Below are 27,596 nucleotides of genomic sequence, written 5' to 3'. Positions count from 1 at the left end.
GATACCTACTCTTTACAAAGAATAGACCCTCCAAATTTCATGTCTTTAGGACCAGCGGTTTAGGCTGTGCGTTGATATATATGTCGGTCAGTCAGTCAGTCAGTCAGTCAGGACTTTGAATTTTATATATATAGATTTGTTATTGAAGTCATTATTATATCTGTAACAATGCGAAAACATATTATTAAATGTATTACAAACCATATTTTATCTTTTAATTAGGTAAGTATATTGATTTTGGAAAATGATTATAAAAATATACGTAGATGCCTGTGATTGCGTATTTTATTATACCTACCTAGGTATATTAGGTATTTTTATTTTTTCGCATGCAATAAGCTAAATTATAGTGAAGCATATTATAATCAAAATATCTTTGATTATGAAAATAATTTTTTGGCATAATGAAGGTAAGAAGCAAGAATATGCCAAAAAATTGACTTTGGTGGTGACTTCATTATATCTACTGGCATATTCTTCCTTCCCTTCCCAGAAAATAATGTACATCGACCTTTACAAAGAGATAGCAGTTTCGTAGAGCATTGTTTCTGTGTTTGAGACCAACAAAACCATCACATAGGTATGAGTGACAGAGACAACGCTCTACAAAGCCGAAATCTCATTCTAAAAGTCGATGTACCTACAATATTTCTTGCCAGATTTCACTCTTTACTTAGCTTTGCTTGCAAGAATAGTTATGAAGAATAATAGTATCTAATTTCAATAGTGATTGTGATTATATATTTTAATGTAGATAACGGGTACATAACATGATTAATTTGGCGATTTTTATTTGTCGATATTTCAACCCAATTGCACGGGTCGTGGTCACGACGGGACTGCGGTGCTGTGAGTTCGAACTGTCAAGGGCAATAGCGAACTACCCTCTTTCTTGTTTTTTTTCGCTTGAACTTCACGAGCTGTCCATCTACATCTCCATCGTCATGTGTTATCTATATCTATATATATAAAAGGAAAAGGTGACTGACTGACTGACTGACTGACTGACTGACTGACTGACTGACTGACTGACTGATCTATCAACGCACAGCTCAAACTACTGGACGGATCGGGCTGAAATTTGGCATGCAGATAGCTATTATGACGTAGGCATCCGCTAAGAAAGGATTTTTGAAAATTCAACTCCTAAGGGGCTGAAATAGGGGTTTGAAAATCTTGTAGTCCACGCGGACGAAGTCGCGAGCATAAGCTAGTAATATATAAAATTCAAAGTCCTGACTGACTGACTGAGATATCAACGCACAGCCTAAACCGCTGGTCCTAGAGACATAAAATTTTGAGGGTGTGTTCTTTGCAAAGAGTAGGTGTCCACTTGAAATTCTACCCCTAAGTGGGTTAAATCGGGGACGGAAGTTTGTATGAAAGTCCGTAATTTTTCCAGTTATTTGCATGAAAATTGGTATTTGGGCTTTCAGTAACAAATGAAGAAATATGCATTTTAGGATTGTTGAAAATTCAACCCTCACCTCGATTTTCTAAATTCCACCCGTGCGAAGCCGGGGCGGGTTAGCTAGTCTACATTAAAATATGTCATTAAACCACGGAATAAGCTTAAAATCATTAGTGATTGTGATTACGATTGTGTTGTGCAATAGGTAGCAGGTACACCCCAGGTAGCAATTGAAGTTGTTTTCAAGAAGCCTTATCAATCAGATATTCATATAGGAATCTTTCGCTACTATAGGATTAGATAGGCTTGCGTGTGATAAGTATCTATTAAGTTGAAGAGTTTTATTTTGATTTTATTACCTGACTAGCTTATTTATGCTCGCGATTTCGTCCGCGTGGACTACACAAATTTCAAACCCCAATTTCACCCTCTTAGGGGTTGAGTTTTGGAAAATCCTTTCTTAGTGGATGCCTACGTCATAATAGCTATGTGCATGCCAAATTTAATTTCGATCCGTCCAGTAGTTTGACCTGTGCATTGATAGCAGTCTGTCAGTCAGTCACCTTTTCCTTTTATATATTTAGATTAAGTTCTGAAAAGTTTTGATTTTAGCATTCTGTCTTTTTAGGGTTCCGTACCTCAAAAGGAAAAACGGAACCCTTATAGGATCACTTTGTTGTCTGTCTGTCTGTCTGTCTGTCTGTCTGTCGGTCTGTCAAGAAACCTACAGAGTACATCCCGTTGACCTAGAATCATGAAATTTGGCAGGTAGGTAGGTCTTATAGCAGACATTAGGGGAAAAATTTGAAAACCGTGAATTTGTGGTTAAATCAAACAAAAAAATTAAATTGTGGTCATGAACTAATAATTAGTATTTTCAATTTTCAAAGTAAGATAACTATATCATGTGGGGTATCATATGAAAGGGCTTCACCTGTGCATTCTAAAACAAATTTTTATTTATTTTTATGCATCATAGTTTTTGATTATCCGTGCGAAATGTCGAAAAAAAACTGAAGTACGGAACCCTCGGTGGGCGAACCTGACTCGCACTTTTTACTCGGTTTTTTACCACGGAACCCTAAAAACTAAGTAGTTATTATTGCAGCTAAGTATATTGTTTCAACATTTGCTTATCTGTGCTCGAGTCTTCTATGTCGAGTGTACCTATATTGGTTTAAGGATATGTTTTGCATTAGTTATACAAATATGTTATATTATACCATTTAAATTTACATACAAAGTAAAATAATTTTAAATAGGTACCTATCAGGAGTTCTCCATAATGTTCTCAAAGGTGTGTGAAGTCTACCAATCCGTACATGGCCAGCTTGGTAGACTATGGACTAAGTCATGGTTCCAGCGCAATAGCAATTTGTGGGACTTGTAGGTTAAAGCATTATTTAATTTAGGTACGCGCAACTCGCAAGTCTAAAACTTGAAGCTTTTAAAACGATGTATGCACAAACTTGCTGGAAGGCGTGTGCTGTATACTTACATACCATTATTTTGCCCAACCATTCAAGAATGACGCACGGACATAAATCAGGAGTACTTTCTTCAATTGACTCTACTCGACCCAACCCAATGGCGCCACGCCTAGGTAGCGGTACTTGCAATTGCTCGTGCAGTAATGTTTGCTCGTATAAAATAGAAGGCATATAAATATCCTATATAATATATTTAATATATTATATAAAATATAAAAATATATAATATATAAATGAAGGCATATATATATATATATATATATATATATAATAGGCATGTAATAATATGTTGTTGCTGTTGGACATTGCTATGATTCTATGCCAATGATTCTAGGTCAACGGGAAGTAGGTACCTTTAGGTTTTGATTCCCTTGACGGGCTTCGACAGACACGAATCACGATAGACTGACAGCTGACAACTAAGTGATCCTATAAGGGTTCCTTTTTGCTCTTTAGGTACGGAGCCCTAATAACAAATAGGTAATAATCTATAATATAAAGATGAATCGCTAAATGTGTTGCTCATCGCAAATCTCGACAACAGCTGAACCGATTTCGCTAATTATTTTTTTATAGTATTCCTTGAAGTACGGGGATGGTTCTTACGGAGGGAAAAATTTAAAAAATTTGAATCGACTGTTAGGCGGAACGAAGTTCGCAAGGGCAGTTAGTATCGAATAATTTATAAAAAAATAGTAAATACTTACGACTGAAATTAAGATCTGTACTAGGTACCGAACCTAACCTAACCTAACTTATGATATCGGCGTAGCCTTGGGGTCATGCTTATACTTTTCTAAGGGCCGATTCACACTGGAGCGGCAGAAGCCGGCAACGATGACGGCCTCTCGTCTGACGCCTAGCTAGGCGTGTGGTGTCCTCTTGACCAGTTTAGTTTATACATTCGACAAGGAAATTCGTGTATTAAAATGATGGAATTGGTTAATATAGCACTTATTTCAAAACAAAGGAAAAAAAGAAAAAGGGATATTATGTCGGCCAATGACATATTGAAGCAATGGACGATTGTCCGGAGAGTTTCAATTCAAACATTTTGTACAGGGAATTGCGATTTTTCAAGCGATACTGGTACTGATTCTGAACACAACTTAATTTTAGAGAGTATACGCATCCTGTTCTTATGTAATAATATGAAAAGGACAGACACAGTTAGACAGCTTTAAGTTTAATTTAGAGACGTCAAACCTTGTGACTTTACCTGCCAGTCGCGAGCCTACTGTTTAAATTCTTTAAAAGTAAAATTAGTGTTCTGTCCTTTTTTAGCAATATTAAAAAGAAAACGATGCAGATACTGTAAATTTAGTTTAGAGAAAGACAACGGAATCGGCGCCAATGGTCTCTTAATTATGTAGATAAAGTTTAAAATGAGTTCACACTGAAAGTGCTCGCCGCGCCGCTGCCGGCCGCTGCTATCCCGGTGTGAATCGGCCCTAATAGGTAGTAGGTAATAAGGTAGGTAATCTCGCCATGATAGAATCATGCAATTACGCAAGCTTATACCCATTGCGATAATTCCTATATATTGATAACCGCTGATAAATTAATTACTTAGTAATACCTATGTTGACAAAATCAAGATGAATATACAAGAATGCAAAGTTAAAAAATAATAATTTTTAAAAATCCAATAATTAAATCTTAATAACCACTTTCTATTTATCACCATCACCACTTTTTTGGTGTAAGAGTCTTCTACAAAAAACCGGGCAAGTGCGAGTCAGACTCGCGCACCGAGGGTTCCGTACTTGGATATTTTTAACATTTTGCACGATAAATCAAAAACTATTACGCATAAAAATAAAAATAAATTGTTTAAGAATGTACAGGTCCCTTTCATATTATGATACCCCACTTGGATCTTACTTTGAAAATCGAAAATAAGTACTAATTATTTGTTCTTAATTTTTTTGTGATGGAACCAAAAATTCACGGTTTTCGGATTTATTCCTTAATATAATAAAAATATTCTTATTGGTTTCAGTTCATACTTAGTAAATAAAAATTAATAACGTAACAAATCTTAAGTAAAAAGATGCGAAAAAACAACTTGCGAAATAATTATAATACTTATTATGTCGAGCTACCTAAGTACTTACTGGTTTAATTACACCTACCTACGTAATGTAGGGAAAAACTCCATTTGTATGCACATGGGAAAACTTAATGCACTTCAAGACTGCAACAGCATGCATTTTCTGCAATAACTTTGCCTCTCTATATAGTATATACTTACCTATTCGTTAGTTACTTAACCGATTAACATATAAAATGCACTATCTTTTATTCATGGAATTTTCTTGATTGCAACTTATGTGTGACATTTAAACCATCTATTAAGTAATAAATAAAAGATAAATTAATAAAACTGATGATTTATAAGTAAGAAATAATTGAAATAACATAATTATATTGAACATAACTAATTAACTGTGAGAAAAAAGTCCATACTAATCTTAAATATATTAAAAGGAAAAAAATTTTTTACTGACTGACTGATCTATCAACGCACAGCTCAAACTAATGGATGGATCGGGCTGAAATTTGGCATGCGGGTAGCTATTATGACGTAGGCATCCGCTACGAAAGAATTTCCAACCCCTAAGGGGGTGAAATAATAGTTAAAAATTTGTGTAATCCACGCGGACGAAGTCGCGAGCATGCTAGCGTACTTATAAATGCATTTGTATGTTATATCTGTTATCTCGTTTCACGGCCATTTTGACGGGTACTTACAAAACAATTTGCATCCCGGAGACGTTATAGACTGCTTTTTATTCCGGAAATCAAAAGACCACACCGCACACGAGATTATTAAAAAACATAGATCAACGCGCACATGGTCGCGGGCATCAACTATAGTATTATACTGTAGTCTCAATATTTTTGAAACGATTTTGTTTTGCTTGCTTTAAAAATACGTTTTGCACCGTCCGTCCGCCCGCCCGCCCTATAAGTACCTACATTACATATTCGTTTGTCGTTTCCCAACAATTTCACCTTACTTTCACTTTTACCCGAGCAAAAAATCAAAACTAAGTAGATTAGATAACAAAAACTACCTGATTAATAATTTTCTACTACTGTAAACGAAAAGTTAGAGTTATTTCTATTAAATATATCTACGTTTTGATACCTAATGAATGAATGATGATATAAAATGAATTATCATTTTATATCTTTGAACCGTGACTAAACCTACTGAATTTTTTTATTACACATTTTTTACATAAGGTGGCTTAGAGAAAATGTAAAAAATTGGTGCTTGATATTTGGAAAGCCCATAAGGGATAAAAAACGTTTCATTATCCGAATATTGAACTTTTAAGGGTTTATTACATTTTCGTGAGATATTAAGAGTAAGAGACTTTACTTTTAAATTTCCTAAGCTCGTGCAAAAGCACACATAAAAACTAAAACTAAAATTTGTCTAATTCCGTCCACCTGTTACAGATTTGGAGGCGCCGCACGTGCCAACCACGACGTGACGTTGACGTGACGTGACGAATGGCCGAGAGAAGCTACGCCTACGAGATGGTGGCAACGGGAACCGGCGCAGTCGACGATCAGCCTTACAGGCAGGAGTCGGGGCAACTGTGGCGACAGTACTTGATCGGGGCCGTCGGTACGTTTTTTTGACTAATATTATAGTTTTCCCACTAAACGTCTATTTTTCTTTCTAACGTCTCATTGAAAGCAAAAAGTTGCGACATTCTTGTTGCAATTTTTTGCTAATTTTACTAATTTATGTAAGTATGTCAAATAAAAAAAATTGTGCGGGATTTTTACTAAAAATTTTGTTCCTTGTTTGTCACATTATAAACTTGGTAGTAAGGTTGGTATATTTTTCATGTGCCATCAAAAAGACTTTTCTGTAAAAAAAACTATTAAATAGGCCTCAAAATTGTCATAATACGGTAAAATTAGAAATTTAAGTGCGATTTTGCCTATTTCTTCGTTCGTTAAACGTACAGTTTCATCGGCCTTTCTATATCCATATTGGCACGTGCGTACGTTTTTAGACTAAAATCATGGAATTTTTAAACAAAATTTAGTCTTTTTTCTAACGCCACGGTAACAGCTGCAAAATGATGACAAGAAGCTTAATTATTGAATTGTGTGCGTCATAATATAATATAGTAGGATAAAAAAACAATAAAACTTATTAAAAGTTGCCACAAAAAATCAATAAAATAAAAGAAAAATGTGGCAATACTTATTTGGCAACACATTGAAATAAGTATAAATCGGAAACCTGTGCTAGCTATTTTTCTACAATTTTCTTCCTGTTGCACGGGAGAACAGCTTCGCCTGTCGTCGGCCTAAATGTATTCATATTCGTTTATTTGGCACACTAGATTCTGTATCGATGAGCACGCACGTGCGTTATAAAATGACGTAGCACGTGACGTAGCGGCTGATAGACGTAGAGGCTGCGGTCGCGAGTCGTAGCCCGCGCAGTCGGTGATTAGCTTTACAGGATGGAGGCGGGGCAACTGTGGAGACAGTACTTGATCGGGGCCGTCGGTATGTCCAATTAGTTTTCTAACTAAAATTCGGAGCTTTTTTCACTAAAATCACAGAGAAAGTAAATAAGTGTTAGCAACAAGAAGCCATGTTACGGAATTTATTAAATTGTGCGCGAAAATTCAAAGAAAGTGATTTGTTTACTTTTCAGTTTAATTTTGGTTGACTATATAATATTATATGAAATAAGTATACTTAGGTGTGCGCCAAAACATGTGAAAGTATTTCGGAATAAGTACGTGATATTTCTGTTTCTGAATATCGATATAAAATATTAGTTAACAAGTACTTTACATGTAAGTACCTAATTCTTATTTGAAAAATTGTGCGTATGGGTAATTTATTTTCTTAAGGTAGATCGTCTGCGTTTTAAATTTTTAAATTAATTGGAAATCAAATCATTAATTTAAGAAAGAATGATGAACCAAAACGGCGGGACATTGAACTTTTAGTATACTTGAGTATTTTTCGTTCTTTGTGCATAATTATTATGATGATGAACTAGGGCTCCTAAAACTGTTTCGAATGATCGTAAAGTAAAATACATACTAGTAAAGCAAAATTAGAAAATTCTTTAATTGTTTTTCGCATTATTTAAAAACAGATTAGAAATCGTGACAGAAATCCTAACTTTAATAACCAAAACGTGAACCAAATCTTAATTAACGAATTATAGAGTGCATCTTAGTTTCTAACTCTAACTGAAAAGTTCTTCATTATCTCAACCAATCTGCGCCAACCCACTACCGAGTACAGCCTACTGATTCAGTTAACTCAGTGTCCTACGATGAATGATAGCCACCGAGCTCGTTTGACATTGATTGGTTCTACAAACAACAATGTTGCTTCACTGAGTGACATTAAATTGATTTTTCGTAGAAAACCTTCAATGGATTAAAAATAAATCTATGTCACTCTCCAGGTCTTTATTTATACACATGCAAAAAATCACGTCAATCCGTTGCACCGTTACGACGTGATTGAAGAACAAACCAACAAACAAACAAACACACTTTTGAATTTATAGTAAGGGTACCTAATGATAATGGAGAACTCCCAGGTATGCAGGCACACGAGAAGATGCAGGTCGTCTAGCGATGTTTTGTTTCACTGAAAATTAATCAAAAGTAAATGGATGTCTATTTGGTGATATTCGTGCTCTACCAAACTCTACAAATTGTCACCAAAATCGCTTTAAATACTTACGAAGTAGATGAAATAAGGAAAAATTAATTCAATATTATGCCAAATCATTAAAGATTACTGCATGAAACAAAACATACTTACAATTGTAATCAAAAATAACTAAGTAAAGTACCTACCTCATCATCATGATCAACTACTCACTACAGAGCACGGGTTGTGTGAGAAGGGTTTGGCCATAATCTACCACGCTGGTCATGTGCGCATTGGTAGACTTCACACACATTTGAGAACATTATAGAGAACTTTCAGGCATGCAGGTTTCCTCACGATGTTTTCCTTCACCGTTAAAGCAAGTGATATTTTAATTACTTAAAAACGCACATAACTCCGAAAAGTTCGAAGTGCGTGCCCGGGATCGAACCTCCGACTTCCGATTGAATTCGGATGTCCTAACCACTAGGCTACCACAGCTAAGTACCTACCTACGACAAACATAATGTGTTGTTTTGTAAAAGATACATGTGGCCATTAACATCTGGTAAAGTTATTGTGTTACAAGATTATAATAATTAAGTACATTGAATATTATTACCTACCTACTGGCGCCGATTCTGTTGTCTTTCTCTAAACTTAATTTAGAGTATCTGCATCTTTTTCTTTTTAATATTCCTAAAAAAGTATGGAACATGAATTTCACATTTAAAGACTCTAAATTTTAGTGCACGCTACAAATTTAAACAATAGACTCGCGACTGGCAGCTAAACCTAAAGTCACGAGGTTAAACAGCTCTACATTAAATTTAAAACTGTCAAACTGTGTCTGCCCTTTTCATATTATATTAGTAAGAATAGGATGCAAATACTCTAAAATTTAGTTGTGCTCAGAATCAGTACCACTGCAGTATGCCTACTACGACATTGGCACTGATTCTGAGCACAACCTAATTTCAGAGTATTCGCATGCTCTTCTTACTAATGTAATATGAAAAGGACAGACACAGTTTGACAGTTCTAAATTTAATTTTTAGATGGTAAAACCCGTGATTTTAGCGCGCAGTCGCGAACCTACTGTTGAAATTTCAATTGTGCACTAAAATTTAGAGTCTTTAAATGTGAAAGTCATGTTCCGATCCTTTTTTAGCATTCGTAAAAAGAAAAGGATGCAGATACTCTAAATTTAGTTTAGAGAGAGACTAGAGAATCGGGGCCAATTTTTATGCCAAACTATTTTTGTCACTATTATGCCATGTGTGTTCGCACAAAATAGATTAAATGAGTACTAGACAGTAAGTAATAACTTCTAAAGTAAATTAAATAAAAAAGATTTAAGTATTTATGTAATCTCAGAACACGGCTTATCATTATTACATCCGTCCAAATTTTTTTATCTTTGGATAGCTGTGATTAGTATTACTGAATCTGCACAAATATCTCTAGCTGGTAAATACGATGAATTTCAGAATAATTGTATTAAGTAAATAAATAATATACCTACTACGTAAACTCACTACTAAGTACCTACATACACTAAAACTAAATATTATTATGATACTTGTATACTTGTCTAAAACTCTAAAACTAAGTTTAGTATGTAGGTATGTTGTATTCACTAAAAGTAAAATTAGCTTTTCACGAAAAATAAATTAAATAGTACTTTACTGAGAATTACAAACGTCTCTTTCAAAATCTATATCACATTTTAAAAATTTAAACTTTGAATATTATTATTATTGACAAATAGTGCACCTATTTGTCAATAATAATAATAGGTAAACAGTTGACAACAAATAATTACTTGCCGAGTTTCTTGCTGGTTCTTCTCGGTAGGAACGGCATTCCGAACCAGTGGTAAATTAAACTAGTTAACGATTCAAAAGCACTTGTAATAAGTCTACTTGAATAAAAATATATTCTATTATATTCTTTATCTAGGCATAATATGATCGTACCTAGCATTAAGTAATAGGTAAGTAGGTACATGAATTATAACATTTATGCATTATATTATAATAAATGGCCTTATGTATCGTGGATAATATATTAATTATTATTGTTTTTACAAGATAGGAGAGCAATAATTTTATTGAAGCGGGGTTACGATTCTTGTAGATTCACTTGGTAGAGTAGGGTGACCATGCTATTGAATCTAAAAGTAGGAAGAATTAATTAATATTCATATTATTTAAATAATATTATTGTATGCTCAGTAAATTCTGGATTTGGAATGGATTTTTAATCGTACCTAATTTAATTATTACTTTTGTGATATTGTAAGGCACTGGAGTAACAAGAAATCAATATATGGAATACTTATACCTATACTAGTCTAGATATTATTTGAGATGAATTAACATTTTATAATCTAAAATTTGCAATATTTACAGTAAAGTTTTCTATTTGAATATCAAGTCCATTTTAAGAACTAATTATAGCATAGAACAGTTTTTCAGTTTTTTTGGTTTTACTAGTTTTTGATCGAATAAATTTTGAAAATTTGAAGTAAATATTTTGTGTGTAGTAGAGAAATACACAGGCACCTATTCCGTATTAAGTAGTTAAACAAATAATATTATAATGATTTTAAGCTTATTTCGTGGTTTAACGACATATTTTATTGTATAAAACGGGTACATACCACGATTTATTGGGCGATTTCTAACTGCCGATATTTCGACTCAGTTGCATGAGTCGTAGTCATAACGGGACTGCAAGAGGTGAAGTTCGATTTGTAGTTTTTCTCGATGTTTGATTTAAGACCTTATAAATATATCATTAGTGTTAACTCTACTTTCAATAATTATTATTGTATTCCAAAGATAAATACGTTATAACAGTCGTAATATTCGACCTACAATAACATAACATAAAATTATCGTGATAAATTTTGTGACAAAAATAACAGATGCTATGATTTGTCCTTGATAACTTTATACCTACATTTTATATTACAGTTAGCTAAACCTACGTGTCCGTTACAAAAATATTTATATGCTACAGAGTAAGAATAATTTTTAGGGTTCCGTACTTCAAAATGAAAAAAGATCACTTTGTTGTCTGTCTGTTTGGGTGTCAGTCTGTCTGACAAGAAAACCTATACGGTAGTACCTAAAGGTGACCTATAGTCATAAAATTTGACAGGTAGGTAGGTCTTATAGTACAAGTAGGTAAAGGAAAAGTCTGAAAACCGTGAATTTACGGAGTTCGGTACGGAACCCTTCGTGTGCTAATCCGATTTGTACTTGACTGTTTTTTTCCTCGATTTACGCTATAAAGTATTGATATTAGATGCCTTTATATTTATTTATTTTTGCCTACTCAAAGATATACCTACTGATTTAGTTATCGAATTGCGTTAGGTAGGTACTTGCCAAAAAGCGAATTGCATTATAAAGAAAATATATTTATTTTCATTTATATAGCTTGACATGTAATCTTATTTTCATTAAATGTATAATGTAATTCGAATTGTAATTTATTTATCTTTTCGCAAAACTGAACCGGGTCACATGTAATAATGTGTGAAATTCGCGTGTTTAATGCAAACAAAAATGAAATAAATATGAATAATGAAAATAGTAAACTCTAAATCATTTATGAAATTCGGTTGAAGTTATTTATATCTCGGATCCTAGTGCGGATTTGTTAAAATTGAAGCCGTTTAAATAGTCTAAACTACAGTAATTTGCGTAACATTGCGAACTTTTTACTTAAAAATAAAAATAATGATGTTTATGCATCACAAATACTAATTAAACAATAAACATAAGTAACTTATACACACAATTTTATCTTCTAATCTCCTAATCTTAATCAGTTCTGTAGTTTTTACTTGATGTGCTCACGAACAATGTTTGTAAGTATTACAATTTTATAATATAGAGATTTAACTAACTGAGCACACCCAGGTTACTGAGTTTCCAAATTATAAGACTACCAGGACCAGCGTCATTATCTAGGTACAATCAAGCAAGAAGTCAAGCGGAAAATCATCGATATCAAGATTTCTTTTTTTAATGAAAATATTACAATAAAACTTAAAGCTAGCCTTATCTAATTACTATACAAACTATACCCGAGTGAAATGGTTCCAATAATACGGGCTGCATTTCCGCACTGGACAGCCAGGCTGATCCGTTGCGCAAAAAATGAGCCAAACCTTCAGTCACTAGATGAGGCTATTAATCGCGGTGAAATTTCGTCAAAAAAAATTTTTAACACTAAGACTTCATGGCCCCAGGGAGAAAATTATATAATTTATTATCTTTTATCTTATTATTATTATCTCGGTCAATTACCTACTTTAATACCAATCGATATTATGACGTTTTATCCAACACGTAATCATTGCCAAAGTTTTGGCTTATCGGCAGTATCAGCTGTGTTAGTATGAGATAAATTTTATTACTATTTATGCAGAAAAGAGGGCTAAAGCCTAAAGGGAAAATGTTAGAAAAACCTGTGTGAATAGTATTTAAATCAGTGCCATTGGACTGCTAGCTTTACACCACTGGTCTGGGCAGCATTGGTCGAGTTTGCATAAAAATTACTTAGCTAGTGTCGAGCCAGCTTAATTTCACAAATAATTATTTAATAAAAGAATCATTCTGCCACTGGCGAAGATAATAGGTTTCTTAACGGAAACCGATAATTTTTAATGAAAGTTCCTAGTATGCTAGTTATCGCTTAGTAAAAAATCCGGGTATCTTTAAAACAAGAGTGAATAGGCACCTTCTAGGCAAACGCGTCCCATCTTAGGCCATATCATCACTTTCCATCAGGTGTGATCGTGGTCAAGCGTGCGCCTATAACGAATAAAAAAAAAAAAAAAAAAAAAAAGTGATAAGTATCCTAAATTAAGAAAAATAATGATATTCTACCGCAAGTTTAACACAGACTAATTTAAATGAGCTATGCTAGAATACTCGCACCGTTGTCCAACATCCCTTCATTCAGCTTACCTTCTCGACCTTCATTTCGTTACGGAATTAACTAGCTCATTTCTAACTCGCCTCTATAAATTTTTGAATTTAAAAAGTAATCTATGTTACTTTTCAGGCCTAACTATAATAATATGCATTCAAAAAATAATTAAGTTGATCCATTGCTCGGTTGTGACATGATTGAAGGACAATCTAAAAAACAAACTCACTTTCGAACGTTTATAATATGGGAAGTGATTTTACCGTTTTGACATTTGTATCATAATCTCACGTTGTTAGAATATAAGACAGTCTTATATCTATCTAATCTACATAAACAGATATATTACTATTATCTAACTCTATGCACGCACGTTTTCATACGTGATAAAATCGATTTACTTACCTAAATATAAAAACTAGATGATGCCCGCGACTTTGTCCGCGTGGATTTAGGTTTTTTAAATCCTGTGGGAACTCTTCAATTTTCCGGGAATAAAAGTAGCCTATATCCTTCCCCGGGATGTAAGCTATATCTGTACTAAATTTCGTCAAAATCGGTTGAACGGTTGAGCCGTGAAAAGCTAGCAGACAGACAGACAGACACACTTTCGCATTTATAATATTAAGTATGGATAATTACATACCTAGTTGATAAGCAATAGATTTAATATAACTTATCTAGTTATAAATCAATTAATAGTAAAAAAAAGTTTGAAAAGCTTTGCTTTATACTAAATTCCGCTGATCCATCCAGTTACCAATATTAGTCAACGTTGATTATCCAAATTAAGACTTGTAATTAAAAAAAACATATTTATAAATAGGTACGATATTTAACTTGTTTATTAAATATCGTATGTTAATTATATTAAAACACAATAGATACCAAACTTGTGTGAACACAATACATATATCTACACATTTCCTGCGTAGGTACACTGACATAGCATCACATAATATATAGTTATATTGATGCTTGATAATTGAATTTGCATAGTAATATTATGTACCTACCTAATCACAAAATGCAAGATAAATATCATTTATAATAGCATAGTTGCAATTTGAAGTAAACAAAGACATACAGATAGCTAGATTATATTATTGAGTTTTAGTTACATTTTAGAGGAAACAAAATTATGTACTAAAACCTGACTTCAATTTCAGGTACTTACTCGAGAATTTTTTTAAATCACGCACGACCTTCGGTCCAAAAGTATTATGCATAAATCAGTGTACTTACATATTTATCTACTTAGAAAAAATAAATAAATAGGTAAGTAGTTGTCAAATTTATAAAGTCGATTAAATAAATCCGCTAACTCTTCCCTTAAATATTGCCGTGTGACAAAATTCGATACAAATTCTGTGGGCCAACCGCCACATGGCGATACTATCGCGGCGATAGTTTGTAACGAATTTTGTCACACAGCGACACTATCGCCGCGATTTTCTCGTCCGTGGATATGGCCGCCTAACAAAGTAAATAATGAGCTATTCGATATAGAAAAGTTCTAACCAGGTTTGAAAAAAAATTAAATCCATGTAAACGAAGTCCGGGAAAAGTGAGTAAAAATAATACTTCCAAGCACTTAGTCTACAATCACGATAATATTATGAACAGGAAAAATGTTTTTTTTTACATCCTGTAATTATATAGATGAGTGCGTCAAATATTAGATATGGTAGCGTTACTTGAAGAGCATTAGACTGAACAATAGAGTAATAAATATATAATTATTGGTATTGTCATCGCTATTTGTTTTGTTTGAAGTCATTTTATGACATCAAATAGCTTAAAGTATAGTTTACTACTCGTATGTTAGTTGTTACCTACTTATGTCATAAAACTAAGTTTTTAACATACAATCTTAGTACCTAGGTAATTTTAGGAGTACCTGAGTAAGTACTTTACTTTCTAGAGTCTAAATAAACTGATGATTAGATATTTTTTGCCCAAAAAAAGTTTATTTGAAAAAAAACTTAATATCCCATTTTATTTATGATTCAAGGACACCCTACCCAAGAAACGATTTATTTATTCCTCAAATGATTATAGGTACCTAATAGGGACTTTAATTTTCCAAAATATTGTTTTATTTGTCCCACTTTATTTATCTGATTATTGGACACCCAATTTAATGAGCGACAAAAATATTGGGCTTCCTTTAGATGTAAAGGTGAATGTACAAACATGTTTCCAAAAGGCGCATAAAATGTAGATTATGCACTGAAAATACGAATGACGTAGGTATGCATAAAGAGACAGCCGCATCGGGCGTGTCAGCAAATCAACCCCTGGCGCCATCTAAATTTTATCGGTATCTAGTCTACTTGTAGGTGTTACAAGATTTAATATGCATTACCTGGTAAAACGTATAAGTCAGTAATTTAAAAAAAAATCATAAAACCCTTCCAAAAACCATCTTTTTCAGCCTGCAAATATTAGACAATTTTATGTACCCCGTGACTTGCGCCTTCAAGACGAATCTACCGACGTATCATTTATCGAATTCGGCTAGCCGTTACGACTTTACAAGGACGACATAGGAACGGACATACATAGATACAGGTCAAACACATAACTCTCCCTTGGGATTCACCGCAGTCCGCAATCGGCTAAAAAACTCGATTTCGTTCACGAATAAGTAACTAAACAACCATTAAGAACTTATGTAGGTACTGAAAATGCGTTGCTAAACTCATCTCGTGGGTCAGTCACCTTTAGTTATACATAATCAATGAATATGTATACCTACTTAAAGTCTATTCACTAACATAGTGTCACTAGCCAACTTGTGTTTAGTATTTAAGTATATTGGTATTTTATTATATTGGTATAAAATTCGGAACGAGGAAATTCGCAGAAGAACAAAAGTGACCGACATAGCTCAAAGGATTAGCAAGCTGAAGTGGCAATGGGCAGGTCATGTCTGCCGCAGAACCGACGGCCGATGGGCCAGACGTGTTCTGGAGTGGAGACCGCGTACCGGTAAGCCCAGTGTGGGACAACCTCCAGCCCGCTGGACCGATGACCTGAAGAAGGTGGTGGGGAGCGGGTGGATGAGGAAGGCGGAGGACCGTGTTTGGTGGCGTGCTCTTGGAAAGGCCTATGTCCAGCTGTGGACGCAAACAGGCTGATGGATTGGATTGGATTGGTATTTTATTATAATAACTCTTTAGAATAATATAGGTAAGTAAGTAGTATTCTATTTCATTCTTAGAATAGAAAACATCACAGTGAAAAATAATATAATGAAAGCAAAATAATAAGTGCGACTACGGGTGTAGCGACACTATGTTAGTGAACAGACTTTACATAGGTTCTTAATAATAATTATTAATAAAATTAACACGTCTATAAACAATAATAGGAATTGCGTCATAAGCATTTGCGTTGCGTAAACACGTGTGAACTGACAGTAGTCAAATAAAATAACAGCGTAACGGATGGGCAAGGTTTCTTCTCTTATTAGTGATGGATTTTTCGTCAATGACAAGATATACTATAGTTAGATATACTATACCATAGTATAGCCAAGTTGTGATAGCCTAGTGGTTAGGACGCCCGCCTTGTAATCGGAGGTCGGGGGTTCGATTCCGCACCTCTAACTTTTCTGAACTCGTTTTAAGAAATTGAGTATCACGCTTTAACGGTGAAGGAAAACATCGTGAGGAAACCTGCATGCCTGAGAGTGCTCCATAATGTTCTCAAAGGTGTGTGAAGTCTGCCAATCCGCCAAGTGGCCAGCGCGCGTGATGGCCATAGGCCAAACCCTTCTCAAGTTCTCATACTGACAGACCTGTGCTCTGTAGTGAGCCGGATATGGGTTGATCATGATGATGCGTTTGGACTAAGAAATCTTGTAGTCGTAAACATGGAGTGGTACAAAAATAGTCTACACTCTACAGTGGTAAAGTAGTGTCTATTTTAGTACAGAGCAGGATACGCCTTGATGACAGAGCAACTTGAACACAATGGGCTAATAGGTAATAAGTACGACCATTTAGAAATTGCTCAGTGAGATGCCTGTGATCATTATATCCATCTGTACCTTAAGTAATTAACTAGCTGATGCCTGCGACTTCGTCCGCGTGGAATTAAGTTTTTAAAAATCCCGTGGGAACTCTTTGATTTTCGGGAATAAAAGTAGCCTATGTCACTCTCCAGGTCTTTATCTATACGCATACAAAAAATCACGTCAATCCGTTGCACCGTTGCGACGTGATTGAAGGACAAACCAACAAACAAACACACTTTCGCATTTATAGTAAGGGTACTTACTGATGACGTTACTATTAGACACATTGCGAGGTCGCCATTCCAGCACCTTGGGACCCCAACGTCTTTCGGTTTTTCGAACTATGTGCCCTGCCCATTGCCACTTGAGCTTCGCAACCCGTTGACTGCAGTGGCGTGCAGGTCATAGAGGCATAAATGCACTGCTTACCCCAGTTGTAATAGCTCAATGCATATTTTTCACATGCACATAATGACCTGCCAGTAAACAGGTTCCTACCTAACTAATGCCTACCCTGGTTTCAAACCCTGTGCACGCCACTGCCGTTGAGCTATGTTGGTTAATCTAGTTTTCCTACGGATCAACATTTCTGATTTGATCACGTAGAGAAACTCGCCAATAAACTCTCTCCATCGCCCGCTGAGTGACTCTGACCTTTCTTATTAGGAGGTATGAGGGTAGTTATGTACCTACCTTTAATTTTGTTTTTTTCTACAGCGAACATCGCGATCCTCTGTACTGGGTACAGTATGGGATGGACGGCTCCAGTCAACATCAAGCTGACCTCCAACGACACGTCGCAGTCACCCCTCGACCAGAAGGCCACCAGCGATGAGATCGCGTGGATGGGTTCCGTGCTCAACATTGGTGCTATTATTGGTAAGAAATTTCATCTTGGCACCATTTCTTTCATCTTTTTCGGTCTAGGCTACGTACCTATTTCAATGTTCATCAATAAACTATAGCAGTCCACTACTGGACTAAAACCAACGGGAGGGTTTGCACATAATCACCACGCTGGGCAGACGGGCTGGTGATTGCAGTAGATGGTAGTACAGCGGGGTGATTCGCTAACTCTGGGCCTAACGAAAGCCACCGAGGTCATTTGACATTGATTGGTTCATTGCTGCTTCACCGAGTGACATTAAAATAATTTTTGCCAAAACCCTTCTCACTCTGAGAGGGAACCCGTGCTCTGTAGTGAGTCGGCGATGGGTGATGATGATGATGATAGTTTTGAATATTGTTTTCAGGTCCTTTCATTGGCGGATTCGCCGCGTCGAGCATCGGTAGAAAATGGGGTCTTATGTCTTCGGCGATACCCTTGTTCGTCGGCTGGATCCTAGTGGCCGCTGCGACCAACATGGCGTTTCTGTACGCCGGCAGAATATTCTGGGGTATCGCCGTGGGCATGCTCTTCACTATATCCCCCATGTACTGCGCGGAGATCGCTACGGTTGGTACAACAAAAAATTAAAAGTATTCAAAGCTTTTTTTTAAATCTGACTCAACATCACAGTTCAAGAATTTATAATACTTAATAACAAATTCTAGGATACTTGTTTTTTATGCCTGGCATAAGTGGCATATACGACTCGCTCCCTACCTGTTTATTGTACCTACAGTTAAAAACCTTCACATTAACAGCTGTAATTTCAACTCAATCAGATGAATAATCGCGAACGCATAGAAAAGAAAGTACTTAGGCGATAAACACAGACTTAAAAACATTATTTTTATTAAATAAGACTTGTTTTTAAAGTGGATCAACACTCAATCGTCATTGCATTCAAAATACGGGCCGCCGCGCCGCGCCCGGGCGCCCGAGACACGGATAGGTTATCTCGACCTATTTCGACAAAAGGTCACACGACGTGTTTTTAAACAGGATACATGATATTATACACTACAATAGATCGGCCAATCCTAACGTGGTCAATGTCAACGAACTCTCATGGCCGCTTCATATCATTTCATTCGTTGGGTTCAGTACCAAAGTTTAAAAGTATTCTACAGTTTTGAACTGAAATAAATAGTTGGTGTTGGTTACACACCATTATAACGCTCTCCTTGGCGCAATGATGAGTGCTGTGGTTTTATAAGTGGGAGGTCCCGGGTTCGATTTCCGGCAAGGACAATTTGGGAATTTATAATTTCTAAATTGTCTCTGGTCTAGTCGCCAGACGTACTTAGCTTCAGGGACGCCATGGTTGCGGTCGTAGCTATAGGGATTTAGCTTTCCAGTAGGAGTTACCACAGTTGACAGTTAGGGTATTTCTAACAAAACGTCAAAGCTTCGACGTCACTGGCAAGCGTCAAATGTCATTTGACATTTGACGCAGGTAGCCCAATGTAGCCATGTAGCGTCAGAATAATGTAGCCTTCAATGAATTTTCATGTACCTACTACTTCGGATGTAATAAGGATTATTACCTCCTATGTCGATGGTAGCCCTATTTTTCTATGATTTCATATCATTACAGCCTAATATTTGACATATCGTCGATATGTGGCCCTACCGCGGATGTTTGACAGCTACAATGTCACGATCGCAATCATCTCTGATTGGCTCGCTCACTATTGGCCACAATGCATTGTTGCAACAAGAATCGCACATATTCAGCCAATCAGATCAATTATGTTTGAAACAGATATTATTGAAGTAATAATGATTGATGCACGATGCCGTGTGTAGGAACTGAAAAGAGGTAAAACTGCTATGCCCCTTCCAAGTTAGCCTGCTTCCATCTAGTCTTCAAACTAAGATCTTTATATGTATACACGCGTGACGCGGGTTCGATTCCTACCGGTTCGCAATTTTTGATGTGTATTTAAAATTATATAAAACTTATACTCGCAACTACACAAATTTCAAATCCCTATTTCACCCCCTTAGGGGTTGAATTTTCAAAAATCCTTTCTTAGCGGATGCCTACCTACGTCATAATAGCTATCTGCAATCTGCATGCCAAATTTCAGCCCGCCGTCAGTAGTTTGAGCTGTGCGTTGATAGATCAGTCAGTCAGTCACTTTTTCCTTTTATACTTATATTTAGATTATTAATATTTTTATCGTATTCTTTTGTACACAGGTTGAGTCCCGAGGCGCGCTGGGCTCGTTCCTGCAGTCGTTCATCACGGTGGGCTTCCTGCTGGTGTACGGCGCAGGCCCGTTCATATCGTACCACGCGGTGGCCTACCTCGGCGTGGCGGTGGTGGCGCTGTTCGCGGTCTCCTTCTTCTTCATGCCGGAATCACCAACATACTATCTACTAAAAGGTAAGTCCTCTTTTTTAGTTTGAAAATCACTACCGCTATTATAAGCGCGAAAGTGTGTTTGTTTGTTGGTTTGTCCTTCAATCACGTCGCAACAGAGCAACGGATCGACGTGAATTTTTGCATGGGTAAAGTTTAAGGAGAGTGACATAGGCTACTTTTTATGCCGGAAAATCAAACAGTTCCCAAGGGATTTTTAAAAACCTAAAATCCACGCGTACGAAGTCGCGAGCATCAGCTAGTATTACAATAAAGCTTAACTTATTACTGTTCCCGTTAAATCATACTCGCGTGATGTGGTGCCAAGAATAGGTACTGATTGCATTTCCGAGCTGAACAGCCAGGCTGATCCTTTGCGTAACAAACAGTTCTCTTTGGTCTGAGGCTGATGATATAATTTTGATGATAAATTGAAAAGTATTTGGATTGATTTTATGACAATGGCACACGAGGCGCAGTGGTTCGATCTTCGGTGCGATCAGGTACGGTAAAGCACCACGACCGACCTAAAACACCCTAGCATAAGAAACACCGGAACAAATTGTGTTATGTGTGGCACAACTTGAAAAAAGATCCCATCTCGGCATTATGCTGTATGCCTTTACAAAAACAAGATTGTACAGGAGAAATTGCTGGATTTCAACATGAGGTTATTCAAGTGGCGGATCAACAAATTCCTGGAAACGCATTGGCGGTTCCTCTGGTGCTGCAAATGTTCTTTTGCTGGCTATTTATATATTTGGAAAAAATTGCGTCATACTGAGCCGTTTTGAATACACCGTTGATCTTGTTCCACATAACCCGTATCCTGACAACGGCGTTATAACTGTAGGCCGACAAGGTTGTTTAGCCAACTTTCTCCTCTTCTGATCGTTCCAATCGATAGTATATAGCTATTTTATTGGATGCCATTCGCAAAGGTTCACATTAAAACGGTAGATTGTCTCAAAAATTACGCTCACATTTTTATTTGCCGTAGGCGTAATATCCGCTTTACTTTTTACAGACAGAAACGAAGACGCAGCGCAATGCCTGATGACACTCCGCGGCAGATCCCGACAGGGAGTGGCAGCCGAACTCGCTCTGCTAAAGGTTGACGTCACAGCCTCCATGCAGAAAACTGCTACGGTGAGCACTGGACACCATCATCAACCGATAGACTTCCACTGCTGGACATAGGTCTCTCATCAACCGATAGACTTCTACTGCTGGACATAGGTCTATTGTAGGGACTTCCATATGCCATGGTCTTGCGACGCCTGAATCATGGCTCCATGCGATTGATTTGATGTCCGATTTCCACAAGTGTGGGGGTCTTCAAACGCTGGGCTTACTGGTGCTAGTTAGCCATTCCAGCAGTCTTGGGACCCTAATCCCAAGACTCCCATCAGTTTTTGTGCCCTGCCTATTACTTCAGCTTCGCAACCCACTGAGCTATGTCGGTTACCCTGGTTCCAATCACACGAACCGGCGCAGATAAAAAAAAACCTGAAAAGCCGGCAGTGCCTTAAGATTTTCTCTGGGGAAAATGATAACCGAGGGATTAATGTATAGGTACCACTTTCAGTACATTTTATATTGCATTTCATGTTGGTACATGTACATTTAAAACCTGTAATCTGTAACCAGAACCCATAAAAAGGATGAAGGAGAACACCATACTAAAACATATCTCTTTCTCTCTCTCCATATTCAGATAAAAGACGTGTTCCACGGCAGCAACTTCAAGGCGTTCTACATCTCCTGCGCGCTGGTGTTCTTCCAGCAGTTCAGTGGAATCAACGCTGTTCTGTTCTACATGACAGATATCTTCAAAGCTTCAGGCACTGACCTGGATCCATCTATCGCTACAATCATCATTGGTGCTGTACAGGTAAGACACATTTCTACTTGATTTTCAGGTGGAGAGATTGGGATCTTAGAGACTCCTACTAACTAAATTAACTGCAGCGTTTCAAGAATGCAACTGTATTACAAAAGGCTAAGCAAAGATCTTGAAATCCTAAATACCGTCAAAATGCAGGAGTTGGAGTGCTTTGGCCATATCTATTATGAGAAACAGCAAATAAAATCAGCTTATAATTCAGGGGAAATTAGCCGGCAGAAGACCGCATGTGACCTGGCCGAAGAAGTAGCTCAAGAATTTACACCAATGGTACGGGAATAGTACCTGATCTTTATTACTCCGCAAAGCGGCGTCTAAGGCGCAGATGGTCGCGCCCTAATGGTTGCCAACTTCCGATAGGAGACTAAATTCTCTGTTATGGCCATTCTTAGTGCGTACTGGCCAAGTTCTGGAATATCCTAAGAACGCAGTATTGCCTTCCTTACGTTACATCTGTTATGCTCATGCCTGGCGAAATAGCCTTTCCAGTCCAAACAGACTTGAGCTCGAAGATTTCAAAAGGCTGGTCAAAGGTCAAGGCAACCCTATAAAGTTTGTGCCATCGAGTTGCTTTCATAAGAAGTTTAAGACATATTTTATTCGTTAACAGCTGGTCGCGTCTTTCATCACCCCGTTCGTAGTGGACCGACTGGGCAGACGCATCCTGCTTCTTGTATCTTCATGCGGCACTGCCATTGGAAGTGTGAGTATATTGATAACATCTAGTATATACTCCTCGTAGCTTGTTATTTAACTGATGATTATACCACTGTATCCATCGTTACAAATTGTCAACATTTTTAAAAGGTCTTCTTGACATAAAATTGGAGGGATAAAATAACTTTATCAGTTCCTCCATTTTTTTTTGTTCTAAAACTATGAATCATGATGTTATTATTATTTTATGGTATCAGGAAGACAAGTTTTTTAAGTTGATTTTATACCTACTAGATACAAGTACCTTGCCGAATCGGCCGTACGCTTCTGGTGTCCGAATGAGCGCACCAGAAACTTTTCTGGCAGTTTAATTCTAAAATCCGATCGGCCTGATATATTATATCATGACAAAATTTATGTATTTCTCCCAGACTCTTCTCGGCATGTTCTTCCTGCTGTCTTACACTGGCAATCCAGTAGCGGAGAAGATCAGCTTCCTGCCCATTCTGGCCCTGGTGCTCTTCATCGTCACATACTGCTGGGGGCTGGGTCCACTGCCGTGGGCGGTGATGGGCGAGCTGTTCCCCATCGAGGTGAAGGCGGCCGCTGCACCCATAGCCACCGCCTTCTGCTGGATCCTGTCCTTCCTCGTCACCAAGTGAGTTACTAAGTCCTCTTCTAGGAACACTTCATTGCCCGTTATATCAAAACCTATAGGGTACTTCCCGTTGATCTAGGATCATGAAATTTAGCAGGTAGCAGTCTTAGAGCACAAAAGAGAAAATACAAAAACCGTAAAGTGGTTACATAAAAAAAAAATATTTCTTGTACGGTGTTACTGGACCCTTCGTGTGGTAGTACGACTCGCACTTGACCAGTTTTTGAAATCTTTATCCTTTGAGGCCTAGCATAAGTAGGTACTTACCCATAGTTCGATCGTGTTTCCAGGTTCTTCCCGTCCATCTCGGAGTCGATCGGCATGCACGTGGGCTTCTTCATCTTCGGCGCGTGCTGCGTGGCCGCCTTCTTCTTCACGCTCTTCGTAGTTCCCGAGACAAAGGGCAAGAGCTTCCAGGAGATTCAGGCGATGCTGGGCGCAGAGTGAGTATACCAAACAATCTATAGAACCTATCATCACCTACAAATAAGGCTTACTTATCTGTAAGTGTATATAAAATTCAAAGTCCTGACTGACTGACTGACATATATATCAACGCACAGCCTAAGCTGCTGGTCCTAGAGACATGAAATTTGGAGGGTGTGTTCTTTGTAAAGAGCAGGTATCCACTAAGAAAGGATTTTTTCCACCCCTAAGTGGGTTAAATGGGGGATGGAAGTTTATATGAAAGTCCGTCATTTTTGAAGTTACATCGCTGAAAATTGGTATTTATGCTTTCGGTTAAAAATAAAAAATACATATTTCACGATTTTTGGAAATTCTACTACCAAGGGGGTTGAATAGGGGATGAAAGTTTGTATGAAAGTCCGTCATTTTTCAAGTTATTTGCATGAAAATTGGTATTTGGGTTTTCGGCAACAAATGAAGAAATATATATTTCAGGGTTAAGAATATTAGCCATGTTAAATGACTTATATTCCCCTTTCCTCTCAAACTATTGAGTTGAGAGTTGAAACGGTTGAGCTATTGAGGCTAATGTTCAACCCCCACCTCGATTTTTTAAATTCCACCCGAGCGAAGCCGGGGCGGGTCAGCTAGTCTAAATATATAATGGAAAAGCTGACTGATCTATCAACGCAACGCTGAAAGGCATGCAGATAACTACTATAACGTAGATATCCACAAGCTACGATTATCTCTGTATCAAATTTCGTTAAAATCGGTTGTACAGATGGGCCGTGAAAAACTAGCAGACAAACAGACCGACACACTTTCGTATTTCTAAGTAATATTATTATATGGATATAGTATGGATTAACTTATTAATTTTCTTTTTCCAGGAACCCAGAGCCCGAAAAGGCGTGAGATCTTATCCAGTGCAGAGAATACAACGAATTCAAATAATTATAAGTTAAAAACATCCGTAAAATGTTAAGTTACATTTTAATTAGTACTTGTTAAGATTAGTTTACTACTAATTAAAACATACTTATTTTAACGAATGATCAAAAATGGGACCAAAATAATGAAATTGTTTTGAACAAAGTGACATGATGCTGTAATATGGATGGCTCCATTATCGGCAAAGGGCAAATGATTCGAGTTCGGATGAATAGTGTGCCCAGTGTTTTGGCAAACCACTGGCCACACTATTCGACATATATCGCGAATCATTTGCGAATTTGATTTTGGAAACGCGATTAGAAACGTACTATGTATCTTTTCTATTTTTATACGTACGTAGGTAAATTTACTTATTTTATGGAAAATGAGGGTAGCAACATTTTTTTAATGTTTAAGTTTTTAACTAAAAATACGTAACAAATTAGTTGATAGACAAAATGTCGGTTACTTTGGAGTAATGTGTTCTAGTCTCATAATACAAGTTATTTTACCAAGTGTAGTACCTAAGAATTCGGTAATTTTTAGCGATCCTATTATAATAACCAACCAAATTAAAGGTACCCACAGTAGCCGGCAAGAAATATTGTACATCTACCTTTAGAATGAGATTTCGGCTTTATAGAGCGTTGTCTTTGTCACTCGGCGTACCTAGGTATGTGACGCTTTCTCGGCCTCAATGACAGTGACAACGCTCTACGAAACCACTATCTCTTTCTAAAGGTCGATGTAAAATATTACCTGCCGGGCACTGTAATTATAACTTTATCTTATTTAATGAAAGACATAAGTAATAAACATTCCTAATAATTTATCATGGTTATTATAAGATGTTTTCATGGGCTGGTTCCACATAGTTACAATTTTACCCCATTTCCTATAATATAGGGGTAAATAGATAATAGTTATTAGAAAAGTGCTACTTATTAGTCTATTTAGGGTCGACATTTTTTAATACTTGCCTATCCAAATACGAATGAGGTTTTTAGGGTTTGATAGTTAAATATATTGGATATGTGTCAAAAATCAGACCTTGGCCTTATAGATACGTACAGACTACAGTACATTATGTGGCAGAAAGTAATGTACATACATAGACCTTTAGAATGAGATTTCGGCTTTATAGAGCGTTGTCTCTGTCACTCATACCTATGTGACGTTTTGGTGGTGAGACAGAGACAATGCTCTACAAAACCGCTATCCCTTTCTAAAGATCGATGTACATTATTTTCTGCCGCGTAGTATAATTAGTGGCGTGTACAGGATTCGAACTTCGAAGCTGAGCATGTCATAATAAAGAATGAGCTTCGAACTATTTCCACTAGAGTAAGCAGTGCTTTTATGCCTCTATGACTTGCGCGCCACCGTATATCTGTCTATAGTAATTTGTATAGTACATACCAAAGTACAAAACTTAGGCATCGCTAGGTATTTACTACAGGAGCCGTCGCGAAAGTTGAAAGACTGTTTATTTCGACCCGTTTATGTGAAAATCAATTTTTCCTTAATCCCATAATTTGAAAACTATAAATACAAATGGTTATAATATTGCGCTTTTTGTACTGATGAAAATTCGTCGTGAAATAGAAAATAATAGAATAGAATAAAGAACAAAGAAAAATAGAACAAAGAGCCTCGATAGCTCAATGGTTAGAGCGGGCTGAAAACCGAAAGGTCGCCGCGCCGCGTTCAAATCCCACCCAAGTGGATGGAATATACACATTTCCAACATTCGTGACGCGACTTGAACCTTGTTGTGATAGTTATTTAATGATTTTATAATATTACTAGATGATGCCCGGGACTTCGTCCGCCTGGATTTGGCTTTTTAAAAATCCTGTGGGACCTCTTCAATGTTCCGGGATAAAATGTAGCCTATGTCCTTCCCCGGGATGTAAGCTATCTCTGTACCAAATTTCGTCAAAATCGGTTGTACGGTTAAGCCGTGAAAAGCTGACAGACGGACAGACAGACAGACACACTTTCGCATTTATAATATTAGTATGGAAGTATGGATATTACATCATACACTTTCGTAAATACAATATAACATAACATTATTTTAAACATATTTTTGTTATAGACTTTGGAATAAATAAATGATATTTTAAAAGTAGTTTTATTTATACATAGGTCCAGTTGCATGACACGTAGTTAAAGTTACATTACAATTATTCTTAAACTTTAACCGTCAATAAAACCATACAAATGGGTTGCACCAAG

The 27,596-nt window shown here is 36.7% G+C and overlaps 1 protein-coding gene across 3 annotated transcripts in view; it reads left to right on the top strand.

Moving 5' to 3' along the window:
* LOC117993725 (facilitated trehalose transporter Tret1) overlaps nt 1-27,489 on the top strand; it is a 57,505-nt gene extending 30,016 nt beyond the window's left edge. For 2 of the 3 annotated variants that reach the window (XM_034981536.2, XM_069506946.1), the window contains exons 2-11: nt 6,373-6,544; nt 18,254-18,415; nt 18,790-18,992; nt 20,628-20,814; nt 21,818-21,939; nt 22,508-22,684; nt 23,307-23,399; nt 23,785-24,011; nt 24,302-24,454; nt 25,313-27,489. In XM_034981536.2, coding sequence (XP_034837427.1) covers nt 6,427-6,544; nt 18,254-18,415; nt 18,790-18,992; nt 20,628-20,814; nt 21,818-21,939; nt 22,508-22,684; nt 23,307-23,399; nt 23,785-24,011; nt 24,302-24,454; nt 25,313-25,337 — 1,467 coding nt within the window. In that variant the 5' untranslated portion in view covers nt 6,373-6,426 and the 3' untranslated portion in view covers nt 25,338-27,489. Of the gene's footprint in view, nt 1-6,372; nt 6,545-7,292; nt 7,447-18,253; nt 18,416-18,789; nt 18,993-20,627; nt 20,815-21,817; nt 21,940-22,507; nt 22,685-23,306; nt 23,400-23,784; nt 24,012-24,301; nt 24,455-25,312 lie in introns of those variants that run through there. The other variant, XM_034981537.2, reaches the window with a different exon arrangement.
* Nucleotides 27,490-27,596: the final 107 nt, after the last annotated feature.

Source organism: Maniola hyperantus, chromosome 24 (assembly GCF_902806685.2).
Source record: "Maniola hyperantus chromosome 24, iAphHyp1.2, whole genome shotgun sequence".
NCBI lineage: Eukaryota > Metazoa > Arthropoda > Insecta > Lepidoptera > Nymphalidae > Maniola > Maniola hyperantus.
Note: the sequence above shows the minus strand (reverse complement) of the source record. Positions and strands in the feature narration are given on the sequence as shown.